Source organism: Phyllostomus hastatus, unplaced genomic scaffold (genome assembly GCF_019186645.2).
Source record: "Phyllostomus hastatus isolate PE091 unplaced genomic scaffold, TTU_PhHast_1.1 phas_scaffold_12, whole genome shotgun sequence".
NCBI lineage: Eukaryota > Metazoa > Chordata > Mammalia > Chiroptera > Phyllostomidae > Phyllostomus > Phyllostomus hastatus.
This window is the reverse complement of record NW_025334007.1, coordinates 12,766,138-12,789,291: the sequence shown is the minus strand read 5'-3', so window position 1 is coordinate 12,789,291 and position 23,154 is coordinate 12,766,138. Positions and strand designations below refer to the sequence as shown.

Here is a 23,154-nt window from a genome sequence, read left to right as displayed (position 1 = left end):
CTTTACAATGTTAAATCTCAGGAACATCACATACCCCTTAACTAATTAGATCTCCTTTAATTTTTGAAAATACTGTTTATTATAGCTTTCTGTATAGAAGTTTTCCACTTTTTTGTTTATAGGAATTTGATATTTTTGATGGTATTGTAAATGATACTAAAATTTATTTTCTAACTTTATTGCTGGTGTATAGAAATACAGTTGACTTTTTTATTTTTTAATTTGTTATTTTTAGAGAGGGAAGGGAGAGAGAAAGAGAGAAAAACATCAATGTGCGGTTGCTGGGGGTCATGGCCTGCAACCCAGGCATGTACCCTGACTGGGAATCGAACCTGCGACACTTTGGTTCACAGCCCGCACATCTACTGAGCTACGCCAGCCAGGGCTTTACAGTTGACTTTTAGATATTAACTTTTATATCCCTCAGCTTTGATAAACTCATCTTTTCTGATAGTTTATTTTTGGGTTTTCTGTAGGTACAGTCTATGAATAGTGATAGTTTTTTCCCTTCACTTTCAGTTGTCATATTTTTGTCCAGCTTTCTACTTGTTTGCAGTGGAAGATTACCCAATCAGCTTTATTAGAAGCAGAAATTCTTCCTAAGTGGAAAATTAAAACTGCATCTCATTCTCATTTCTAAATTATCTTTGAATTTAAACCCAGATCTCTGTGTGTCTCAACAGCCATGAGGCCCAGTGAAAGATAATAGTATCTTTCAGATATCATAAATGTTCCTAAAGGCTGTAAAAACAAATCTTAAGAAATCTTTCTTTTAAATATGTAAAATTTAATCTTGATGGTGAGAACTCAGTGTGTTTCCTGAGGACTTATATATGAAAGCTTATCAGTAGTTTAAAGAATTCTTCAAAGTGGTGGAGTCACTAGCCACAAGGCACCTCTGATGTATTAATTTTTCTGAAACATCATTCTTAGGTTCCTCCTACTAGAAGTAGCCCAGGGAGCAGTCCACTTTGCAGAGAGCATTGGCTTCTTGGGTAATGCCCTGTGATGCTGGTAGAGAGGAGCTGCAGGGAGAAATCTGGAAACTGCATAGGAAACGAAGTGGCATATGACTGTCAGTGTCGGCAGGTGTCCCGTAATGTTTCACAGAGGGACATTCCAACTTGTCTAGTAACTTGGTAGGTTGCATCTGAGGCATCAGAGTCTTGATGCATCTTGTCCTCTGGCAATGTCATGCATGCACTTGTGAGCTGGAGGAGTCTGTGGGCTTCTGTCATCAAGGGAGTCAACAGCTGTTGAGCAGTCTCAGGAAAATGATTGCAGCTTAAAACAGACAACCTCTGCTAGGCCACCTGCCCTTGAATATGGCAGGCTAACTAGGATGGATATCTTAATATCATGGTCATGAAAGAAATGTAATTTATAAAAGTGGTATGAAAATGTATGTTTGGCTGTAAAAGTTGTTAAATTCCAAATAGACCCTTGAGGAATCTTTAGAAAAGGTGACTTTAAAAAAATTGTTGAATCAGACCTGCTAGTGTCTGGTTCAGGACTTGAGTGCTTAGTATATATTTATTTTGGGGGAGGTTATGTTTATAATGACTACTTCATAAGTTTTTTCTTTTTATAATTTTCCTCCAATTTTATTGAGGGATAATTGACATACATCACTGTTGCAAGTTTAAGGCATACAGCATGATGATTTGATTTTCATATATTGTGAAATGGTTACCACAGTAGGTCAGAGCATTTTTATGATTTTAAAATTAGAATTCATGAGCCCACTCAGAGATTTTTAAAAATTGCTAATTTTTAGTCATTTGTCTTTTAGAAAGTCCCCAAATGACAAATTGATTAAAACAACACTTTAAAAACTAAAAATTTAACACATTATTCTTATTAAAACATTTAGAATAAATACTGTAATTTGCATTATTTAGTATGTATATTTATGTCCTATATGTAGGGAAATAATTAAAGATAAAAGTAATGGAGAAGTCTTTTTAAGGAATCATTTGGTAGGAAGCAGTGAACATTTCTCACATAAAGTAGTAAGTGAATGAGGTGAACCTGGTTATCTCAGAAAAAAATTCAGCTTAGTAGTAACAGAAATGGCTTTTAGTAATTAAACCCATTTTGTCAGTACTGCTGGATTACAACTTGCTGAATTTTCACTATATTGGTCAGGATTCAGTCTGAGAAATAGAACCACTGTGAATGTTATGGGATGAGGGATTTATTATAGTAATCAGACTGCACACAATTGTAGGAGGAGCTGGGTATGTGAAAATCAGAAAGGGGAGGGATCAGAAAAATAGTCACTAATAGATCCTCCTGAAGCACTGGTATAGGTGGGTAAGTCAGAGCTTATTGGGAAGATCTTGAGAAGTCCAGTGTGTAATGTCATCAAAGTGGAAATGCAAAGAGGATGATCGTGGAGAGAGAGGTCTGTGGGAGGCTGTTACCTCTGTATAGCTACTGCCTCTGTGAATCCACAGCCCATAGCCAACCATCTATTGATGGATCTTGGACCACGGTTGGTCAGGTGAGAAAGAAGAGCTGGACACAGAGGGGACCAGAAGAGAATGAGGACAAGCTGAAACCTGACAGGCACCTCTGCATTTGTCCCCACCTTGTCTAACCATGAAGACCTTCCAAGAGTTTGGCCATCTGTGTCTAACTTGGTATACCACATAGGGAACGTAATTCTGGGAGACACAGTTCACAATAGGAAGCTGAACCAAATTCACAATAGAAAGATCCAATACATTGATTTTCCCATTTGGGCTATTTCTTTTGACCTCATCTCATCGGTAGATGGCGGGGGTGTTTAATATTTTGAATCTCAAGATTTCCATTTTTTATATATATTTACTGAAGCCAGTGTTCATATGCTATCATCACTTGAGAATTTTAAATTCTGTACTTTGGATAACTTTTTCTTACTAACACCATGGCCTTTTCCTAATGTATTTTATTTACTATATAATATCTCTATATCTTATGTATTGATTTTTCTCAGTATTAAAGTTTTAAATGAATAATTAACCCATAAATGAATTTCAGGTCAGGAAGTATTATGCAAATTTTGGAGAGGAAAACAGATACAACATTTAAATATGAATAACTCTTACATAGTCTTTGGTGGATTTGGGGTTAAAAATAACCAAGCATGCCACAGGACTTTGTGCCAACTTTCTGAAATGTTAATACTCCACTCTACTGGCGTGTTAATGGTACTAAAGGTAAATAAAAGGAGATGACTTTTTGCAAAAGATTTTAGTTTGAGGACTTCTCGGTTCTTTGAAATACAGAACCTCAAAATTTTGTCAGCTGGATTGACACATTTAGCCAGCAAAATCAGGTAGTTTGCTATTCTCAGATTACAACTACATCCTTTGTGCTCCACATCTGCCTTCTGTCTTCTGTAGTGCATGTGTAATATACACATGCCTGCTAGTTCTTGACTTTTTAATGGGTGATCTGACAGAGTTGGGGAATAAGGGCATGATGAGGGATAGAAAGTGCTGAAAATCATTTTCATTTATCTCCTTCCTATTGTCCATATGGGGGGTTCATTTGTCTCTTTCCCATTTATTTTTTTTTCTTGGGTTGGAGAATCTCTTCTAATTTCTTTTAAGAACATTCACTGATAGTGACTGAAATACTCTGGAGAGTGAGATGTAGTCTTTGCGTATTTAATATATTACAAGTTGGCTTCCAATATCTGTTCACTTATAGTAATTGATTTTTTTTTAATGTAGGTGCTTGCTACCCAGGTAAAGGCTACATTTCCCAGTCTCTTTTGCAGCCAGGTTTGGGTACAGGATTAAATTTGGCCAAAAGAATAGAAATGAAAATGATGGTACATCTTCTGTGTTGTACCCTAAAAGGAAAGGAGTTTTACTCCCTGTACCCACTTTTTTCCTCTTCTCTGTGGCAGGGATGCAAGCAAAATGGTGAGAGCTGAAGCAGATACACCTACCCAGACTTTGTACATGAGAGAGAAATAAACTTCTTTATTTAAGCCAATATTATTTTGGGTCTCTCTGTTAGAGTAACCAAACTGATTCCCTAATAATACATATATTAACATATTAATGTGATACACTTCATATTATAATTAGGCAGTATCTTAAGGAATAGAAACTTACTTAACCAACCATAAGTAAAATGAGGTTTTATTGTAAGAATCTGGTATATCTCCTGGACTTGATTGCAGGAAAAGGTGGTTGCTTTTCTTGCCTCTTGTCTCAGAATTGCTTCTCTCCAAGTCATTTTCAAATTTTTCACTCATCCATTGCAGGTAGTATGTTAGTTATGGCTGCTTCAAAATAGCAGCTTAAACTTCTGAGTTTACTGGACCTTCTAATCAGCTCTCCGTAGATTATTACTGTCTTGGTCCCTTAGTTCTTGCTTCAAGAAAGTCTCCTGAATCTCCGGAGTGATAAGTCTGTCTTTTGTATGCTAATGAGATGACTCCCAGCAGAGGCCCTTGGGATAACTTCAAGTTAGGGCCTGGTTACCAGAAGGATGAAGCCATGATTAGAAGGTTAGATCTCTCTGTCCCCTCCTCCCACCTCCACCTCTGGGAGAGTGGGTGCTGGAATTTGAATTCAATTACAAATGATTTAATCAATCCTGCCTACATAATGAAACCTCCATATAAACCCCCAAGTATCAGGGTTGGGGAGCCTGAGTTAGTGAACACATTGAGGTACTGGGAGGTACTAGTAAGGTGATGTGTACCCTAAGAGGGCATGGAGGCTCTCTACACCCCCACCCCCACCTCACCCTATGTATTTCTTCCATTTGGCTGCTCCTGAGTTGTGTCTTTTATAAAAGTCAATATGATGAGTAAATAGTTTTCCTGAGTTTTGTGAGTCATTATAGGGAATTAATCAAACCTGAGGTTGTGGGAACTCCTACTTTAAAAAAAATCCTCACCCCAGGACATGCTTATTGATTTTAAAGAGAAGAGAAGGGAAGGGAGGGAGAGAGAGAAGGTGGCATAAGTTGTGCTCTCTTAGACCCTGGGGCTGTCTTGGGAAGGCTGTGGGGCTGCATCAGAAGACCTCTTTTTTTAATAATATATTTTATTAATTATGCTATTACAGTTGTCCCATTTTCCTCCCTTTATTTCCCCCTACCCTGCACAGCCCCTCCCATCCACACCTACCTGCCCCCGCTTTAGCTCATGTCCATGGGTCATACATATAAGTTCTTCGGCTTCTACATTTCCTATACTATTCTTAACCTCCCCCTGTCTATTTTCTACTTACCATCTGTGCTACTTATTCTCTGTACCTTTTCCCCCTCTCTCCCCCTCCCACTCCCCTGCTGATAACTCTCCATGTGGTCTCCATTTCTGTTGTTCTGTTTCTATTCTAGTTGTTTGCTTAGTTTGTTTTTGTTTTTGTTTTAGGTGTGGTTGTTAATAACTGTGAGTTTGTTGTCATTTTACTGTTCATATTTTTTATCTTTTTTTTCCTTAGGTAAACCCCTTTAACATTTCATATCATAAGGGCTTAGTGATGATGAACTCTTTTAACTTGAACTTATCTGGGAAGCACTTTATCTGCCCTTCCATTCTAAATGAAAGCTTTGCTGGATAGAGTCATCTTGGATGTAGGTCCTTGCCTTTCATGACTTGGAATACTTCTTTCCAGCCCCTTCTTGCCTGTAAGGTCTCTTTTGAGAAATCAGCTGACAGCCTTATGGAAACTCCTTTGTAGGTAACTGTCTCCTTCTCTCTTGCTGCTTTTAAGATTCTCTCCTTATCTTTAATCTTGGCTAATGTAATTATGATGTTCCTTGGTGTGTTCCTTCTTGGGTCCAACTTCTTTGGAACTCTCTGAGCTTCCTGGACTCTCTGGAAGTCTCTTTCCTTTGCCAGATTGGGAAAGTTCTCCTTCATTATTTGTTCAAATAAGTTTTCGATTTCTTGCTCTTCCTCTTCTCCTTCTGGTACCCCTATGATTTGGATGTTGGAACATGTAAAGATGTCCTAGAGGTTCCTAAGCCTCTCAGTTTTTTGAATTCTGGTTTCTTCATCGTTTTCTGGTTGGATGTTCCTTTCTTCCTTCTGGTCCACACCATTGATCTGAGTTCCAGTTTCCTTCCCATCACTGTTGGATCCCTGTGCATTTTCCTTCATTTTGCTTAGTGTAACCTTCATTTTTTTCATCTAATTTGTGACCAAATTCAACCAATCTGTGAGCATCCTGATTACCAGTGTTTTGAACTGTGTATCTGATAGGTTGGCTATCTCTTCGTCACTTAGTTGTATTTGTTCTGGAGCTTTGATCTGTTCTTCCATTTGGGCCTTTTTGTCTTGGCACACCTGAACCACGAAAGGTTAAGTGCCTAAGGCAGGTTCTGCTGAAAGGACTGATGGGCCCAACTGACTCGGAATGTGCAGGTAAAAATGCTGGAGTAACTCGTCCCAGTGTAAAAAGTCTACCCGCATCCACACAACTCCGGTTCCTTAGAAGAAAGTATGTTCCCAGTGGACGGGAAGGATCACAGCTCTTTTCTTTCCAAGTTTTCCCAGAAGTCCTCTATTTTATTGATGTTCAAGTACAGTTGTCTCCATTTTCCCCTCCACCACTCCCCCCAACCCCAGCCATCCCCACTTCCCACCCTCGATCCTTATCCCCCTTTGGTGTTGTCCATGTGTCCTTCATACATGTCCTTTGACAACCCTTCCCCCTTTCCTCCCATTATCCCCTCCCATTTTCCCTCTGGTTATTGTCAGTTTGTTCTTAATAGAAGTAACCTTGTCATATCTTGTCATCCCCTCTGCCCCCCAATCAGATAAATAGGGAAAGAACATATCCTTTCTTTTGACATAGTATATTTTTATTAATTAGTCATGTATTTAAATTTCTTTTGAACCTAATTGAACACATTCATCACTTAATGGCCTTGATGAAATTGCTTATAATTTTGACTGCATTTCTTTGGTCCAAGTAATGTTACTTACCTTTCTAAACTTAGGACAACAGCTGAGGAAGTGTAATATCGTTAGTTTGGTTTTCCTCAGTTCCTTCTATATTTTAAATAGGACACAAATATCTCTGTAAATAAAAATAACTTCCTCCCAACCCATTTGGAAATTATCCCAGACTTCTTCTTCATGCCTTGCAAAGTTGCTGCTGTCTAGTCATTATTACTATTTGTTTTTTTTGTTTTTTTTTTTTTTCATTTAACATAAGTGATCCTCCCAGGAATATGTTTGGCCAGCAGTATTCCTCTTATTCTGGTTTTACAGTTTTTCTGAAATAGGCTGAAAGAAATCACTCCATTCCTTCTCTTGATCTAAGATGATTTTACTCAATGGTTCTTAAAACTTACCTTGGTAAGTGATTTGGGACCATAATGGAAAGAGACAGGGTAGAGTATATATATTTATACTAGTCTGAATTGACCTTTATTAATTGAGGATTTCGACACTTATTTTAGTTTGAGTGTTTCTGGGTATTTAGAAATGAAATTGTGGGACTTGAAAGCTACAAGGAACCTCAGAGATCATCTAGCAGAGGAGCCTTATTTTTAACTGAGGAAATGAGAGTTGTCAAGGTCAGCCATAAATCTGATACTTTGGCTTGGTGAAAGAAACTAAAGCTTAAGAATCTCTCTGGTGTAAATCTAGAGACACAATAAGAAGCTTAATTTGTGACAGCATTCACACTGTTTAGCTTGGAAGCAGCCTTTGTGAATTTTGCAGATTATCAACTGTTTGAAATCTCTTGATGTCTTCAGGACAAATAAACTCTACCATATACCTTTATACATTTCAAATAGTGAATTTTCAAACTTACAAAAAAAAGCAATAAACCTCTTTTTAAAAACAGAATTTTATGTAGATCCACAGTGTACAGAACATAAATGGTATCAAACTAGACAGTAATTTTAATGTTTTGTTGGAAAATAAATTAGTGAGAAAACTTAAATTTGTGAAAATGCTGTATTAGTGTATATACATATTTCACTTCCAACTCTAGCTTAAAACAGCTGAGTGGATGTACTGTAATTCATTTAATCAGGCCCCCTCATGCTTTCATCAACAGAGCATTAATATATGCTCTCATCATATATTAATTTTGGTTTTTGCTAATCCAAAAAATTGCTCAGTGTCGTTTTAAACTTCAGTTTTTATTACATGTAAAGTTGAGTAACTTTTTATATGTTTAGGAGCCATTTGTGTTCCCTTTTCTCTGAACTATTCATTCATATCACTTTGTCCATTTTAAAAATTGGGTTTCTGCCTCTCTTATTGAGCATTTGGAGCCTTTTATGTGTTAGGATATTAACTCTTTGTAACATAAGTTGCAGATTCTTCAGTTTCTTTCTCTTTTTCCTTTGGTTTTTGCTTTTTGTTATTTTTATGGATATCTGAACTCAAACTTAACATGGCTAAAATGGAATCCTGGATTTCCTCCCTTCCCTTAAACCTGTTCCTATCATAGTCTTCCTCACATCAAGAAGCAGCAACCTCCATCTACTCATAGCCCAAGCCCCATACCAAGAAGTTTTCCTTGATTTCTCTTTCCCTCACTTCCCATCTGTAATCCATCCCCAGTTGTGTTGGCTTTCCTTCCAAATGTATCCCGAATCTATCAATTTCTTTTCATTTCCACCAATTTAGTCCATCCTGCCCTTATCTTTCCATTGGTTGGCTACAATGGCTTCCTAGTTGTGATACCCTCAAACTGACATCTCTCCTTCCAGGAACCAAGCCATTCTTTGTTCTGTAGCTTATATGATCCTTTCAAAATGCATCTGATTTTCACAGCATCCTCTGAACCCACCCTCCCATTTTTGTTCAGAACCCTCTGTTGGCTCCTTATGTCTTAGGATAAAGATAAAACTACTTAAAATCTCCACCTACAGTTTCTCCACCTTCACCTTGTACTAGGTTATTAACCACTCCACCTTCACTACCTTTGATTGTTTTGCGTCTACAGTGTTCCTTCCTGACTTGGGACTTTCACAGAAATCATTCTCTCCTGGAGCATTCCTCCTCCCTCATTAAGTTTATGTCTTTTTGTCCTAAAGATTTTAGCTCACTCCATTCATTGCTTTCTTTGGAAGAGCAAATACTCCCTAATTAAGTAAAAAACTTCTTGTTACAAGCCCTGGTAGCACCTTAGAGCTTTTTTAAATAACATATATAGTTACACTTTTATGCTTGTTGTGTGATTCATTGATAAACTCCATGAGATAAGGCGACTTGTCCATTTCTTTCACTGATGTATCCCCAACGTCTCTCACACTGGTTGCATGGCATATGGTTAGTGCTCATGACATATTTATTGAATGATTGCTTAATTATAAATTATTAGGTTTACAGAATGTATAGTTGTTACCCTTTCCAAAAACTGTGACTACAGTTGCTCTTGGCTAGTCTTTTTTTAAAATAATCTTACTTTTGAATTAAAGTTGACATACAATATTATATTAGTTCTAAGTATACAACCCAGTGATTAAATATTTATATAACTTGTGAAGAGATAACCCAATGAATCTAGTACCCACGTGACACCATACATAGTTATTATAACATTATTGACTATGTTCCCTATGTCATACTATATATCCCCATGACTGTTTTGTAGTTGCCAATTTGTATTTTTTTTTATGCATTCTCTCTTTTTGCCCATCTCCCCAACTCCCCTCCCATCTGGCAACCATCAAAATGGTCTCTGTATCTATGAGTTTGTTTCTGTTTCTGTTTTTGTTTTAGATTCCACATATAAATGAAATCATTGTATTTGTCTTTCTCTGCCTGACATACTTCACAATACCATCTAGGCTATCTTGTCTCCATTTGGTTTAATTCTTTTTCTAGAGTTTTGTTCTGTTCTTTCATATTGGACATATTTCTTTTTCTCCTCATTTTGGCTGCCTGCCTGTGTTTGTATGTGTGTATTAGGTAGAGATGCTATGCCTCCAAGTCTTGGTAGGGTAGCCTTATGTAGTAGGTGTCCTTTAGGGCCCAATGGTACAGTCTCCCTGGTCACCTGAACTGGGTGCTCCAGATGTGTCCCTTGTGTGAGTTGTGTATGCTCTTCTGTTGTAGTTGAGCCTTGATTACTGTTGGGAGGAATCAACAACCCTCAGGCTGGTTGCTTGTGAGGCCTGGCCACAACTACACTGGAAGAGCCATTGTGCAGGGGTTGTCCCTACATGGCAAGACTCACGTTAGTGGAGCTCTAGTGTTTTCTGAGTCTGCCCTTTGAGTGTGTCATTTGTGCAGGCAGTTGGGTGGTGCTCTGGTATGATCTGAAGATGGCCACTAGATGCATTGGTTCTGGTGCCTCTTGGGAAGTACAGGCTGAACTCAGCCACTGCCTATGCCCTTCTTGGAACCATCTTATATGAGCTACCAAGTGATCTGCAGATTGTCTTTGACTTCAGTTGTTTCTATCCTTTTTCATCTGAAGATTATTTTATTTGAAGTAGAAGATAATAACTTAAACCATATATTTTGACCCACGTCAACCCAACAATTTGAGGCGGTCCCCAACTTCTTTTTAATTTAGAATTTGGAGAACAGGACAAATTATTCCATAGAAACCACAAAAAAGTTGATACTTACGTTTTCATGCAGGTGCTTTCAAAACCTTTTAAACCAACAATGTATCTTAAATGGTATAGTATTAGTATGAATCTTGAATTTTTCTGATCCTTATTTAGCACTGAAGGGAAGCAGAGTTTGTTACCCTAAAATATGTCTCTTTGGATATTGGGGGTATTGATTTTAAGCTTGTTATTAAGGAACAAAAGACACATGAAAAACCTTTGACCTCTCCCCTGTCTAAAAGGAATTTAAATAGAGGACCTGTTCCAGGAAGGGAGATAGCATCGGATAACTAGTTTAATATAAACTAGTGTGTGATAGACAGGTCTACTTGTTCAAAGTCTTCTCTGTCTCATTGTTAAAAATAGCCCAGCAAATACTCGTATTTATTTACCAAATATTTGCTTTTCCATGTCCACGTGAGTGGCCTTCTTTTTCCTTTGAGGTCCCAAACTACACTATCCCCACTTCCTTTCTCCTTAGCCCCAGAATAACATATAAGCCTCAAATACCCAAATTATTTGGGGGTCTCATTATTACACTTCCAAATGTGCATTTGTATTAAAAAGTTGAACATTTTTTCCTGTTAATCTGTCTTTGTTAATTTGATTATTAACCCAGCTAGCATAACTGAGAAGGTGGGAGGAAAATTATTTTTCTAGCCTCCACAAGTCTTTTTCCCAATCTAAACCATGAGGCCCTCATTCTGAGGAAGGGCTGTAAATTGAAAAGGGTTGGCAGTGCTGGGCAAAATATCAAGTAGCTGGGTAGGAGATACATTGAGTTGGTGTTGGATTTCCTTCCTTGTGGAAGGATTCTAAAAGTAAAGGGTGGGAAAGCTATCTATATGTTTGGTAGTTTGAAATTTTTATGTTATTAAACTGTGTATATGACTCATGATAGTTAAATATCAATTTGATTTAATGATGGGGACTGAATGATAGAGAATGGATTTATAAATCAAATTATTCTCCACTATTGAGGGAATAAAGCATAATGAAGATCCTATTAATTATGGGTCAGGGGTCCCATCTAGGAAGAAAACAAGTGGGAGTACATTATCTCCTATCTTAGATTTAACATGGAGCATTATTTCTCTACAAGAGTGTAATCTGGACTTTTTTCCCTCGATGTTGTGCTTTCCATAGAAATGGTTTCCTTCCATACATGGATCACAAGTTTTAACATGTTTTCAAACCATTCGAACTCTCTTATTATAACAGAAATGTGTCATATATCAAATTCATTCCTGTGCACTTTTTAGTGACAAAATGGTTCTCTTATTTGTATGTATAAATACAACATCAGAAACAAAAACAAAACTCGACTGATTTTGTACTGTCTTTGGGAAGAAGAAGAGATCCATTGAGGCAAAGATTATCATTTCAGCCAAAAAGGAAATATTCAGGGCCCAGGCAACTCTTAAATTTAGTATTCCTAATAATGAAATAAATTATAAACTTTACATTTCTGTCAGTTCTTATACATAGGTACCTGCCTACTTGCCAATGCAGAGACAAGATTACTTAATTCTAAGTGTGTTTCTTAGTGCAAGACAAAGCCACTTTAAAGTGCATTCTGTTATGTTTATGAAGTTAATGATTAGTAATCAAAACCTCAAATGATTTTTGAGAAATTCTTAGATCTTTGCAATGGAAAGGACCTTCGAGCACATCTAGTTTAGTATAGGACTCTTTTCTACCAAGGCCAAACTTCTTCCAGTGGTCTCTCCCTGCCTCCTCTTGGTCCCCTTGTCTGCTATGCTTCAGATTACAGATCTTCTGTGTCCTTGAACATATCAAGTTCTGTAAGGCTCTTTGTACTGCCTCCAATGCTCTTTTCACATCCTTATTCCCATTGCTTGCTTTTTTACATTCAACAGATTTTACTCAGATCTTACCTTCTCAGACAGGCCTTTACAAGACCTTCATATCTAAAGGACCACTCCTCAATTGCCATAACACTCTATAAATAGACTTCTTTCCTTTATAATTCATGTCACTGTGGTAGGGGTGGAAAAAATTTCACTTCTAGGTTCTTTGGCTGGTCTAAATAATTAAATTGATGTAAGGGAGATTAACAGAAGAAAAACAAATGTAATTTCATAGGTACAGGGCTTCATAAGAATATACTAAGATCCAAAGAACAGCCAGGTAACTGAAGCTTATCTAACAGTCTGAGCTAAGGAAATGGGTAGGGGTCTGGTGATAGATACAAAGGGGAGGAAGGTCTTCGACAAGAAGGCCAGAGGATATTTTTGAAAAACAAAAGTTGCTTTGTTATGCAGATGAAAGGTGTCTGGTAATAGCTGTCTTCCTGGCAGAGGCCCCACTTCCGAAGTAAATTTAAGCAGTTGAGTAGGGAGGTTAAGAGCTTTTCCTGAATTTGTTGGCTTTTGATTGCCTTTAGCTTAAAATAATCCTTAATGCCGAAAGGCATATTTTGGGGTAACAAATCTGCTCACTTTCTGGAATGATCATGTTTGCCTTTCTCCCTTTGTCACAGGTGTGCACAGGTAACCAGGTTCTTAGTGATCAAGGACAAAGAATTGAACCGAACACACAAAGTTTATAGCATAAAGAAAGAAGGAAGGTTTATTAAGCGATAGTATACTCCACAGGACATGGGAGTGGGCCAACTCTGAGCAGAGAAGGAACACGTGGGCTGGGGGGATTCTATTCTTATAGGGCAGAAGCCCCCTTGCTAGTCTTTGGCGGGCTTTTCCTGCACAGGTACAAAGAGTTGGATTTCAAAGCTACTGTGCATGTGTAGTTTCCCATGATTTTCTTGATTGGCTACTGGAGAAGGGAGTCCCACAATGTTATTTAATTATAATGATATTATAATGAATCAGGGGTAGCGCGCAGGCGCATTCCATGATTCAGAGTTATCCCAGAAGACAGGAACAACCCATCTTAGGGGGTCTTTGTCATGTATAGGTGTTTTCTACCTCAGCCCTGCAGGGCCTCTGGAGTTTCCTTCCTGACTGTCGCCTGCCTCACCTTCAGTAGGTTCCATGGGAGCAGTGGCCAAGTCTGTGTTGTTCACAGCTATATCCCCAAACATCTATAAGTGGGCTGGTCCACTGTAGGTGTCTGACAGATTTTATAACATGAAAGAGTAACCATTAATGGTTCATTTTTATCCAATTACTACTGAGTTGAAATCTATTTCCTTTCACTTCTACCACTGATCTTAGTTCTTCCCTCTGAAATAATTCAAATCATCTGCTCTAGTCCCTCTTTTGCAAAGAGTCTTCAGACATTTGAATGTTAGTTATCTCTCATTGAGGGCAAACTCATTCAGTTTCCTCACCAGCTCCTTATCTGTCATGGATAGGCATGGTCAGCATCCAATTATCCATCACAGGGAGTTTGGTTTTGTTGTTGATACCCAACACTAGACAGAGTACATTTTGTGGAGTCTGACCCTCAAAGATAGTTTAGTTAAACTTTTTTGGTCAATGTTTATCTTTGATAAAAATCATCTTTTATCTCCATAAAATGAGCAAGGAAATATTTATATATGATGTCATTGTCAGAATTACTGTTGAGTTCTTGTTTTATTGTGCAATGTAACAACATAGAGATACATAAAATATAAATGCACATTCTAATGTCTGTCACTCAAGTCAAGAAATAGAACATTGTCATGGTCCCAGGAAGCCTTATTATTATTATTTTTTTTAATCCTCACTGGAGGATATGTTTATTGATTTGAGAGAGAGAGAGAGAGAAACATTGATGTGAGAGAGAAACATCAATCAGTTGCCTCTTGTATATGTCACAACCAGGGACTGAACCCACAACCTAGGCATGTGCCCTGAGATCAAACCTGCAACCTATTGGTATATGGAATGACACTCTAACCAACCAACTGAGCCACCTGGCCAGAGCAGCCTTGTTATTGATGTAGGCATTCCAGGAGTCTGGGGACCTGAGAGTCCACAACTCACTGTGGGTTCTTGGCTTCGTGGAGGAAAGAATTCAAAGGCAAGCCAGCATAGAGGTTAAAGTGAAGGTGAGTTTATTATTTGTGAAGTGGTGAGACAGAGAAAGAGCTATTCCACAGACAGAGGAGTCCTCCTTTAGGAGAATTTGCTTCCTTTATTGAGGGTTATTCAATTGGCGTTGGGGTAGGGTATTCAATAAAGGGGAGGAATAATCAGGATCATCCCTGAAAAGGAGTGGAGATATTTCAGAGAAGATTCATTGGCCATGTTGTGTTCTTATATGGGCTTTCCATTTCAGATCATGGTGGCATGGGGTGTGTCTGTTTAACATGCTAATGCATTACAATGAGTATACAATGAGGCTCCGGATTATATTTAGGTGAAATTAGTTGCCATGTTGGATTGAGCTTGTCTCTGAGTTTTAAGCCAGGAATCTGGTGGGAAGTGGTCTTCTCAACAGCTTCTGTAGCTTTTATTGATTGCAGCTGTTTTTTGCCATATACCCTATCTCATTATGTATCTCTTCTCAATCTCAACTCCTCCCTGGAAGTAATTAATATTCTGATTTTTAGAACACTTCCTCGGTCACTTGTTTGTTTTTTATAGATTTACCACTTATATATGCATCCTTAAATAATATAGTTCAGCTTTGCCTGTTTTATCACTGTATGTAAATGCAGTGATACTGTGTTAGTTTTCTGTTTTGTAGTGAATTACCACTAGCTTAGCAGGTAAAGATAGCACATGTCTATTAGCTCACCGTTCTGAAGGCCATGAAGTGGCTGGATTTCTCTGCTGAGGATATCATAAGCCTGAAATCAACCTATTGGCTGGGCTGAGTACTCTTTCTCCTTTGATTAGTTCCAAAGTTGATTTCTAAGATCCAATTCTTTGCTCCTTTGATCTCTTGATTGTTTGTGGGGGGAAGGAAGTTGTTTTCCTCAACCCCTCTAGGATTTATTTTTGGTCTGATCTAATAATTAAATCAACATGAGACAGATTAGCAAGAGAAAATATCCAAATTTAATTATATGTACATATGGGAACCCCACAACCTGGGAGACTCAAAGACTTCACATACAGGAGATGTTCAGAGACAAAGGTAAAATGTGGTATATATGGCATCCTGAGCCGAGAAACGAGGTAAAATGCCTTGGGGCTTCAGAGGAGAGGAGGGTTATTTGCAGGACTATAAGAAGAGCAGATGTTCAATAATGATAAGTTTGCTCTGCCCTATAGATAGGTCACAAAGATTTATTTCTATTGATAAGTCTTATTATGGGCAAGGCCCCAACTTAAATTCTTTCAGAGAGGTAAAAGTTTCTTGTGAGCCTGCAGGGTGTCCATTGTCCTTCAGCTCAGAATAACCCACAGGCCAAAGTAGCATGTCTTGGGGATGCCTATTCTGAACCCCTTTTTTATTTAATGAATTTCTGCTCTTAATTATTTATATCTTTATATTTTCCTTGCATGTATTTTGCTGTTATTTTAACCTCTTGAGATTTATGCTCAGCTTATTAATTTTTAAAAAATATTTTCTGATATATGCATATATAAAGGATCTCAGTTACCTACCCCAAGCATTGCTTTAGCTTCTTCCCATAAATTTTTATTTTTACATACCTTTTATGATTTCTTATTTGACTTATTTTAAGAATGTACTAATTTTCAAACATATGAATATTTTCTAATTATTTCTTTTGTGACTGATTTTTTTTTTTTTTGCATAGTCACACTGTGGACAGAGAACATCCTTGTAGTTCAGTCCTTGTCATTTGCTTTGGATTGCATTATGGCCTTGCACATTATCACATTATCAGTCTTTGTAAACATTCTGTGTGTGCTTGGGAGAAAAAAGATATTCTGCAGTTCTTTGCTACTGCTTATATGTTCATTTGGTCAAGTTTTTAAAATCTATATATCCTGATATTTTTCTCCTTAAACTGTCTGCCAAATTTCTTTGCTATTCTTTCAGTTCTAGAATTCTAATTTATTTTTTCAAATTTGTTCTTTTACTTTTTAGACCTTCAATTTCTGTCAAAATGTTTAACTGTTGGGTTTTTATTAATTCAACCTTACAGTTGTTTTATTGACTATTCCTGATAATTCTAATATTACAAGTCTTTGTGGGTCATTTTCTGCTTCAGTAGTTTCTGTTGGTTCTTGTTTGTGGTATTTTATTACCTTATATATCTGGCTATTATGTACTGCACAATGTAAAGGAGAAATTATCTGTAGCAATATTGTGAGGCCTACGTTGAAGTTATCTTCTGCAGAGACTTGCTTTTTTTTTTTTGCACCCTCACTCCTATCCTACCCCATTGCTTCATCCAGACTGCTGGTGGCACCACCAGTGTGAATGTTGGACCACCTGAATCCAACAATCCAGGGTATACCTAGAGGTTTATTTAGGTTATCCAGGTGACATAAAGCTATAATTCACATCTGTCCAAGGGCTGATTTCTTTCTGGTTTCTTCTATCCTGGGAGTGTAGCTTTTTAGGGTTTCTGCTTCAAGTGAGTGGTGGCTTATCAAACTTTTTTTTTTTGAAACACTCTTGCCTTTGACTTTTTTGTCCTTGGATTTGTAAGGATATCAAGAGTAAGCTGTTTTCTCCCCTGCCTTTTTCCCTGGATATTCAGGTGCCAGAGGGCTAAAACCATTTTGGGTGATTTGTATTACATCTCTGGGTTCTATTCTTTTGCCTTGATTTTAGCCATGTAATTCTTCACAATCTTGTTAAGTCTTTGGGGCTTGGGGGCTGTTTTTAAAAAGTATTTGCTCCAGAATTTGTATTTACCCTCAAAGAGACATTTCATCCATGTTATTGAGTTATTTGAAGTTAAAATATCTGAGTGTTTATGCCTTAAAAATTTATTAGTGTTATTCACATGAAATTGTAGTTGTTGACTTAAGAATGTTCAAATCTATAGAAAAATTTTATATGAATTTATTTGAGCCAAAATTCGAGGACGTGCCCAGAAGCAAGATCTCAAAGGGATTGAGAAAATGCTGCAGAGAAGGGCAGATTTGCAGCTCATTTTTTACATTTAGAATCAAAGGGGAAAACATAAGGAAGGTTACATAAAACCCATTGCTGGTACATTAAAGAGACAAGAGAAGGCAAAGTGGGGAAATCTCTGGGATTGGATAGAAAGCAAAATGGAGAAACACATTTCATTTACATTGGTGGGGACAGGAAAGCTAACGTGTACAGTAAACCATGTGTAACAGCGAGGAGTCTTGTGGTCTTGTGCTCTGGTGCCAGCTGTTGTTCCTTCCGGGGGTCTGGAAGAGGAAATTACTCTGATACTTCAAAGGTGTGTTATCCTAGATGCATGGAGACAATGGACGTGGCTCATTGAATGTTAAGATTAAATTTTGCTAAGGAAGCTGTAGGCCTGGGACATGACTTTTGGTCACTGAATTTGTCTGCTCTACTAAGTTGCCCCCTTTTTGTTTACATAGTTAAATTCCATTTGGTACCACCCCCCAGTGTGAATACTGGTAATTAAAAGACTGTTCTTGACACCCATGTTATGTATTTACTCACACATTTAAATTCTGGTTCCCAGTTTGCATTACTCAGTAGTTTTGATTTCCACAGAGAATAAGTAAATGGGACCAAATGTTCTTTACATAGACTTACATACAGAACTTTTCGGGTTCTGTGTCTCCTTAGAGGGAATAAAATTTTTATCTCTAGTTTCCGTTGAAATGAGTCATATACAATTATTGGCAAGAGAATGGAATATTTACATGTTTCCCAGATGATTCATTCTCAAACGTTCTGAGCATCTTTTACCTGAAGTGTGACTAACTTAGATTTTCATATGGCTGGCTCCTTGTTATTGATATTTCACCTCAGATGTCACCTTTTCAGAGAGGCCTCTCTGAGTAATCATTCCTTTTTGTGTCCTTTATAACATGTATCAGTATCTAATAATAATGTTGTATTTTTTTCTTCTCTCAGCAAAATGTAAAGCTCCATGAAGGCAAGGACTTTGCCTATTTTGTTCACCACTGTCTTTTGTATTATTTATCCACTTCCTGAAACATGTTAGGCATTCAGTAATTATTTATTTAGTGAATGAATTGAATATTTATTAATTTCTTCTGAAATTGTGACATCATTTTCTCTAAATTTAACAGTCATCCTTTAAAATTTGTGATTCTATTAAAGTTTTCTAAAATATAGTGTCTGCTTTCTCTTGCCTTTTTTCAAAAACATTTTTTGTAAATGTTGAATGAAACATCAGATGATAAGAATCTGACCTAAAGTAAATGTTAGAGTGACAAATATTTAGGATTAGGTACAACTGTGTCTTTCTTGTTACATATTGAACTGAAACGAGTTTAATGTGGCTGGAGTGAAGCTAGCCAAGAAGAGAGACTAGTCAGAGATGATGTCAGAGGAGGGTAGGTCAAGGCCCTGTGGCTTTTGTGGAGTTGGACTTTAACTCTTAATGATAAGGGAGGTCATTGGAGAGTTTTGAGTAGAGAAGTGGCATGATCTTACTTATCCTAAAGACTTCTGTGTAGAGAACAGACTGAATTGAGGGGGAAGTGAGAATGGAGCTGTAGGGATATTTAAGTAAGTATGGTCTGCTTCTGGGCTCTCACATCAGTTCCACTCGTTAATTTGTCTATATCTGTGCCAGGAGTATCGTGTCTAAATTTCTGGAGCTCAGTTCTGACCTTCAATATATTTGATAGGGCATACTGCCAGATCCTATGCTCAAGCCTGAGCCTTCTTACTTTTCTTATCAGGGATGTGTGGACTCTGCTTGGAACTCTGCTCTCCCATGTATATTTTAGAATGAACTTTTCTTAATTCCTCAGAAGACCCTAGGATTTTGATTGGGATTGCCTCTCCATTGGTTAATATGGAGAATATTGAATCTTCCTAACTTACAAGTGGGATGACTCCATTTATTTAGGTCATCTTCATAGATATAAATTTCAATAGAGGCCTTGAATATCTTTTGTTATGTTAAATCCTAAGCAACTTTTTTGATGTAAATGTGATTTTTTGAAAAATTATATTTTGTTTCTTGTTGCTGTCTACAAATGGAGTTGATATTTGTATATTAAATTTATATTCAGCTACCTTGCCAACACTTACAATTTTAATAATTTGTAAATTCCTCTGAATTTTCCATGTAGACCATAATATCTGTAAACCCTATTTTGTTCCTCTCTTTCCAATCCTGTATATTTCATTCATTTATTTTTTTTTCTTATATTACTGAGCTGGCTAGAACCCACCAGGATAATGTTTAATAATAATGCTAGTAAGTATTAATTGTAGGACATCTTGTCAAGTTCTTAATTTTTAAAGGGGCTGGGTCTAATATTTCACATTTAAGAGTGATGTTATAGGTTTTTATCAGATACTTTTATCAGGATAGGAATGTTTTAAAAGCATTTAATTATGAACGTATTACTCCTTAGAAAGCTTGCCTCAGTTTACATTCCTGCTATCAGTACAAAAGGCACAATATACAAAAAGGCTCACTTTTCATGTTAATACCATATGAGGTACTCATATTTTTTTAAAGTTTCAAATTTCATAGGCAGCAAAAAACATTTCTTTACTGGTTTTGATTTATCTTTTAACCAATATTTTGTGTTGATACAGCTGTTAGTCTTTTAAATGGTAGGATAGGGTTTTTTGAAACAAAAGAACTTATTTTGAAATAATTTCAGATTTAGAGAAAAATTACAAAGATAATACAAAGAACTTTCTGTTTCCTGGACCCTTAACCCAGGTTCCCCAACTGTTAAATTAACATTTTACTATATTTACTTTATCATTTTTTCTCTTTACAAAATATTTTTCTGAATGCTTTAAGTTGCAAACTTTATCTCTAAAAACTTTGGTGTTCTTTCCTCTTTTTTTTTTTTTTTTGGCTAATCTTTTTGTTAGACTGCCTTATTTTAGAGATTTTGGTCTGTGCCTTATTATTTATCAAAATATAATTGACATAATATCATATTACTTTCAGAGATACAACATAATGATTTAATATTTGCATATATTGTTAAATGATCACCACAGTAAGTCTAGTTAATATCCATCACCACACATAGTACAGTTTTTTCCTGTGATGAAAACTTTTAAGAATTACTCTATTAGCAATTTTATTGTTTAACTAGAATTTGTACCTTTTGACCACCTTCACCTATTTCATCATTTCTTAAAATATAATTGTTTTACATAACCACTATACTATCAAAGTAAAATTATGATTGATACAATATTACTATATAATCTGTAGACATTTAAATTTTCAGTTACCCTTTATAGCAGTTTTTTTTCTTTCTTTTTTTTAAAGATTTTATTTGTTTATTTTTAGAGAGGGAAGGGAGGGGGAGAGAGAGAGAGAGAAACATCAATGTGCGGTTGCTGGGGGCCGTGGCCTGCAACCCAGGGATGTGCCCTGACTGGGAATTGAACCTGCAGCACTTTGGTTCGCAGCCCCAATCCACTGAGCTATGCCAGCCAGGAGCAGGGTTTTGTTTTTTTTTGTCTAGAATCCAATCCAGGATCATGCATTAAATTTAGTTTTCACAACTCGTAATTTTCTTTCCTGTAACAGATAGTTGTTTTTTGTCTTTCATGACATAGAGATTTTTAAAGACTGCAGGTGAGTTATTTAATAGAATGTCCTTAGTTGTCTGCTGCTGTCTCTGGTTAGATTCAGGTTTTACCTTTTTAGAAGGAATGCCACAGGAGTATGCTGTGATGCATCCTGTCATGAGGCATATGGTGTTGACTTGTCCTATTACTAACGATGTTAACTTTATTCACTTAAGGTGTAGTACTGGTAGGATTCTTCATTATGAAATTACTATTTTTTCCTTTGTAATTGATAGGTATCTTATAGACAGCAACTTTGAGGCTAGGTAATATTCTGTTTTCCATCAATCTTGAACCACTGGTTTTATTATGTATTGATGATACTTGCCTGAAATAATTATAGCCAGGGTGGTTGCCAAATGGCAATTTTTCTAATTTCTTCAGTACATTCATTATTTGGAATTATACTGTAAGAAAGAGGTTTTTCTTCTCCCCCACTCATATATGTCAGTAAGGACTGGTGCATTTTTATTTATTCTTTGGATTATAATGTGCTATTATTTTTATTTTGTTGCTCAAATGTTCCTCATTTGACCAGTGGATGTCTCTTCAAGCTGACTCCTGTGTCCTTTAGACATGCATCTCCATTATTCTTTAAGCATTTCCTTATTTTCTGCCCTGGCCTGGAAATCAGTCATTTCTTCAAGGAACTCTGGTTCCTTTTATTGGTGCATTAGCTGTGCTCATGGCTACTGGAGTGTCATTGCTTCCAGGCCCTCTCATCAGACAGAGCTAAGGAATATATGTGTATATGTACATTTACACATACATTTATACTTATTTCTACACCTCTGTATATTAAGAACTGAGCTTTTATGGGTAGCTCTAATTCTAAGCCTTCCCCCTTTTCATACTCATAACTTCTTTTTATCTGACAATAGAATAAGGGACAATAGAATAAGGGACTAAATCCCTATTATCCACAATATATTTATTTATTTGCTCAATTCTACAATAAAGAAGTTTCATATCCATGTAAAAACAAATATCTAAGTAGAGTATAATATGTGTTTGTATTTATTTTGGTCTTTAGTTCGAGCAGAGTATGTTGTCAAAATATCATTTCAAGAGTTGCCTAAGGTTAATTCTTTTTCCCTTGGCCCCCTTCGTGTGGTTGTTACTCATTTCAAATACAGTTAAGTTCATTTGTTCATTTGTGTTCCAGTTTGGGTTCTTCTCTCCTCAGATTATTGATTATTTCTTCTTTTTTGGTATAAAACATTAACCTGGTTTGAAAAGAACTGTACAAAAAAATAGGCTAGGACAGGTTATCAGGTTACTGAAATATAAAACTATAGCTTTTAATTGTTTGTTCTTTCAGGGAATCATTTACTACATCACATTAGAAGAAATATGTGAAAGTTCCTGCCAACTTGTGAGAATTTATTCCTTCAGCTCTGTTGTGTTCTACTTACTGCACAACTTTCTCAGAAGTTCTTTTTTGATGCCATGTTTTGTGGCTCGCATCAAAAGAGGAGTTTGTCTTCATGAAGATTCCTAACATTGGTAATGTGATGAATAAATTTGAGATCCTTGGGGTTGTAGGTGAAGGTAAGTTTACATTCCTTGAGTTTTTGAGCAATGTGCAATTATACCTACCACTGAAAAAATTAATAATTCAGGTCCTCTTAATTTAATCTGTATCAACTTAGATATGGGCCATAAAAGTAAGATATTAAAAATAAAATTACTCTCAACTTTTGGGTCTTATTCTCCCACTGAAAGTTAATAACACTTTACTTTTTTATTTTTACAGATTTTATTTATTTTATTTATTTTTAGAGGGGAAGGAAGGGAAAGAAAAATCAATGTGTGGTTGCCTCTTGCTCATCCCCTACTGGGGACCTGGCCCACAATCCAGGCATGTGCCCTGACTGGGAATCGAATCAGTGACCCTTTGGTTCACAGGTTGGTGCTCAATCCACTGAGCTACACCAAGTCAGGGCTCAAAAGTTAATAACATTTTAAAACCCCTTAAAGTTTAATAAATCAGGGATTTCTTAAAGCTGCCTT

At 36.7% G+C, this 23,154-nt stretch overlaps 1 protein-coding gene across 3 annotated transcripts in view; it reads left to right on the top strand.

Annotated features, from left to right (window-relative positions):
• CDKL5 (cyclin dependent kinase like 5) overlaps positions 1 to 23,154 on the top strand; it is a 148,638-nt gene that overhangs the window by 29,777 nt on the left and 95,707 nt on the right. For 2 of the 3 annotated variants that reach the window (XM_045855815.1, XM_045855813.1), the window contains exon 2: positions 22,463 to 22,692. In XM_045855815.1, coding sequence (XP_045711771.1) covers positions 22,629 to 22,692 — 64 coding nt within the window. In that variant the 5' untranslated portion in view covers positions 22,463 to 22,628. Of the gene's footprint in view, positions 1 to 18,997; positions 19,093 to 22,462; positions 22,693 to 23,154 lie in introns of those variants that run through there. The other variant, XM_045855814.1, reaches the window with a different exon arrangement.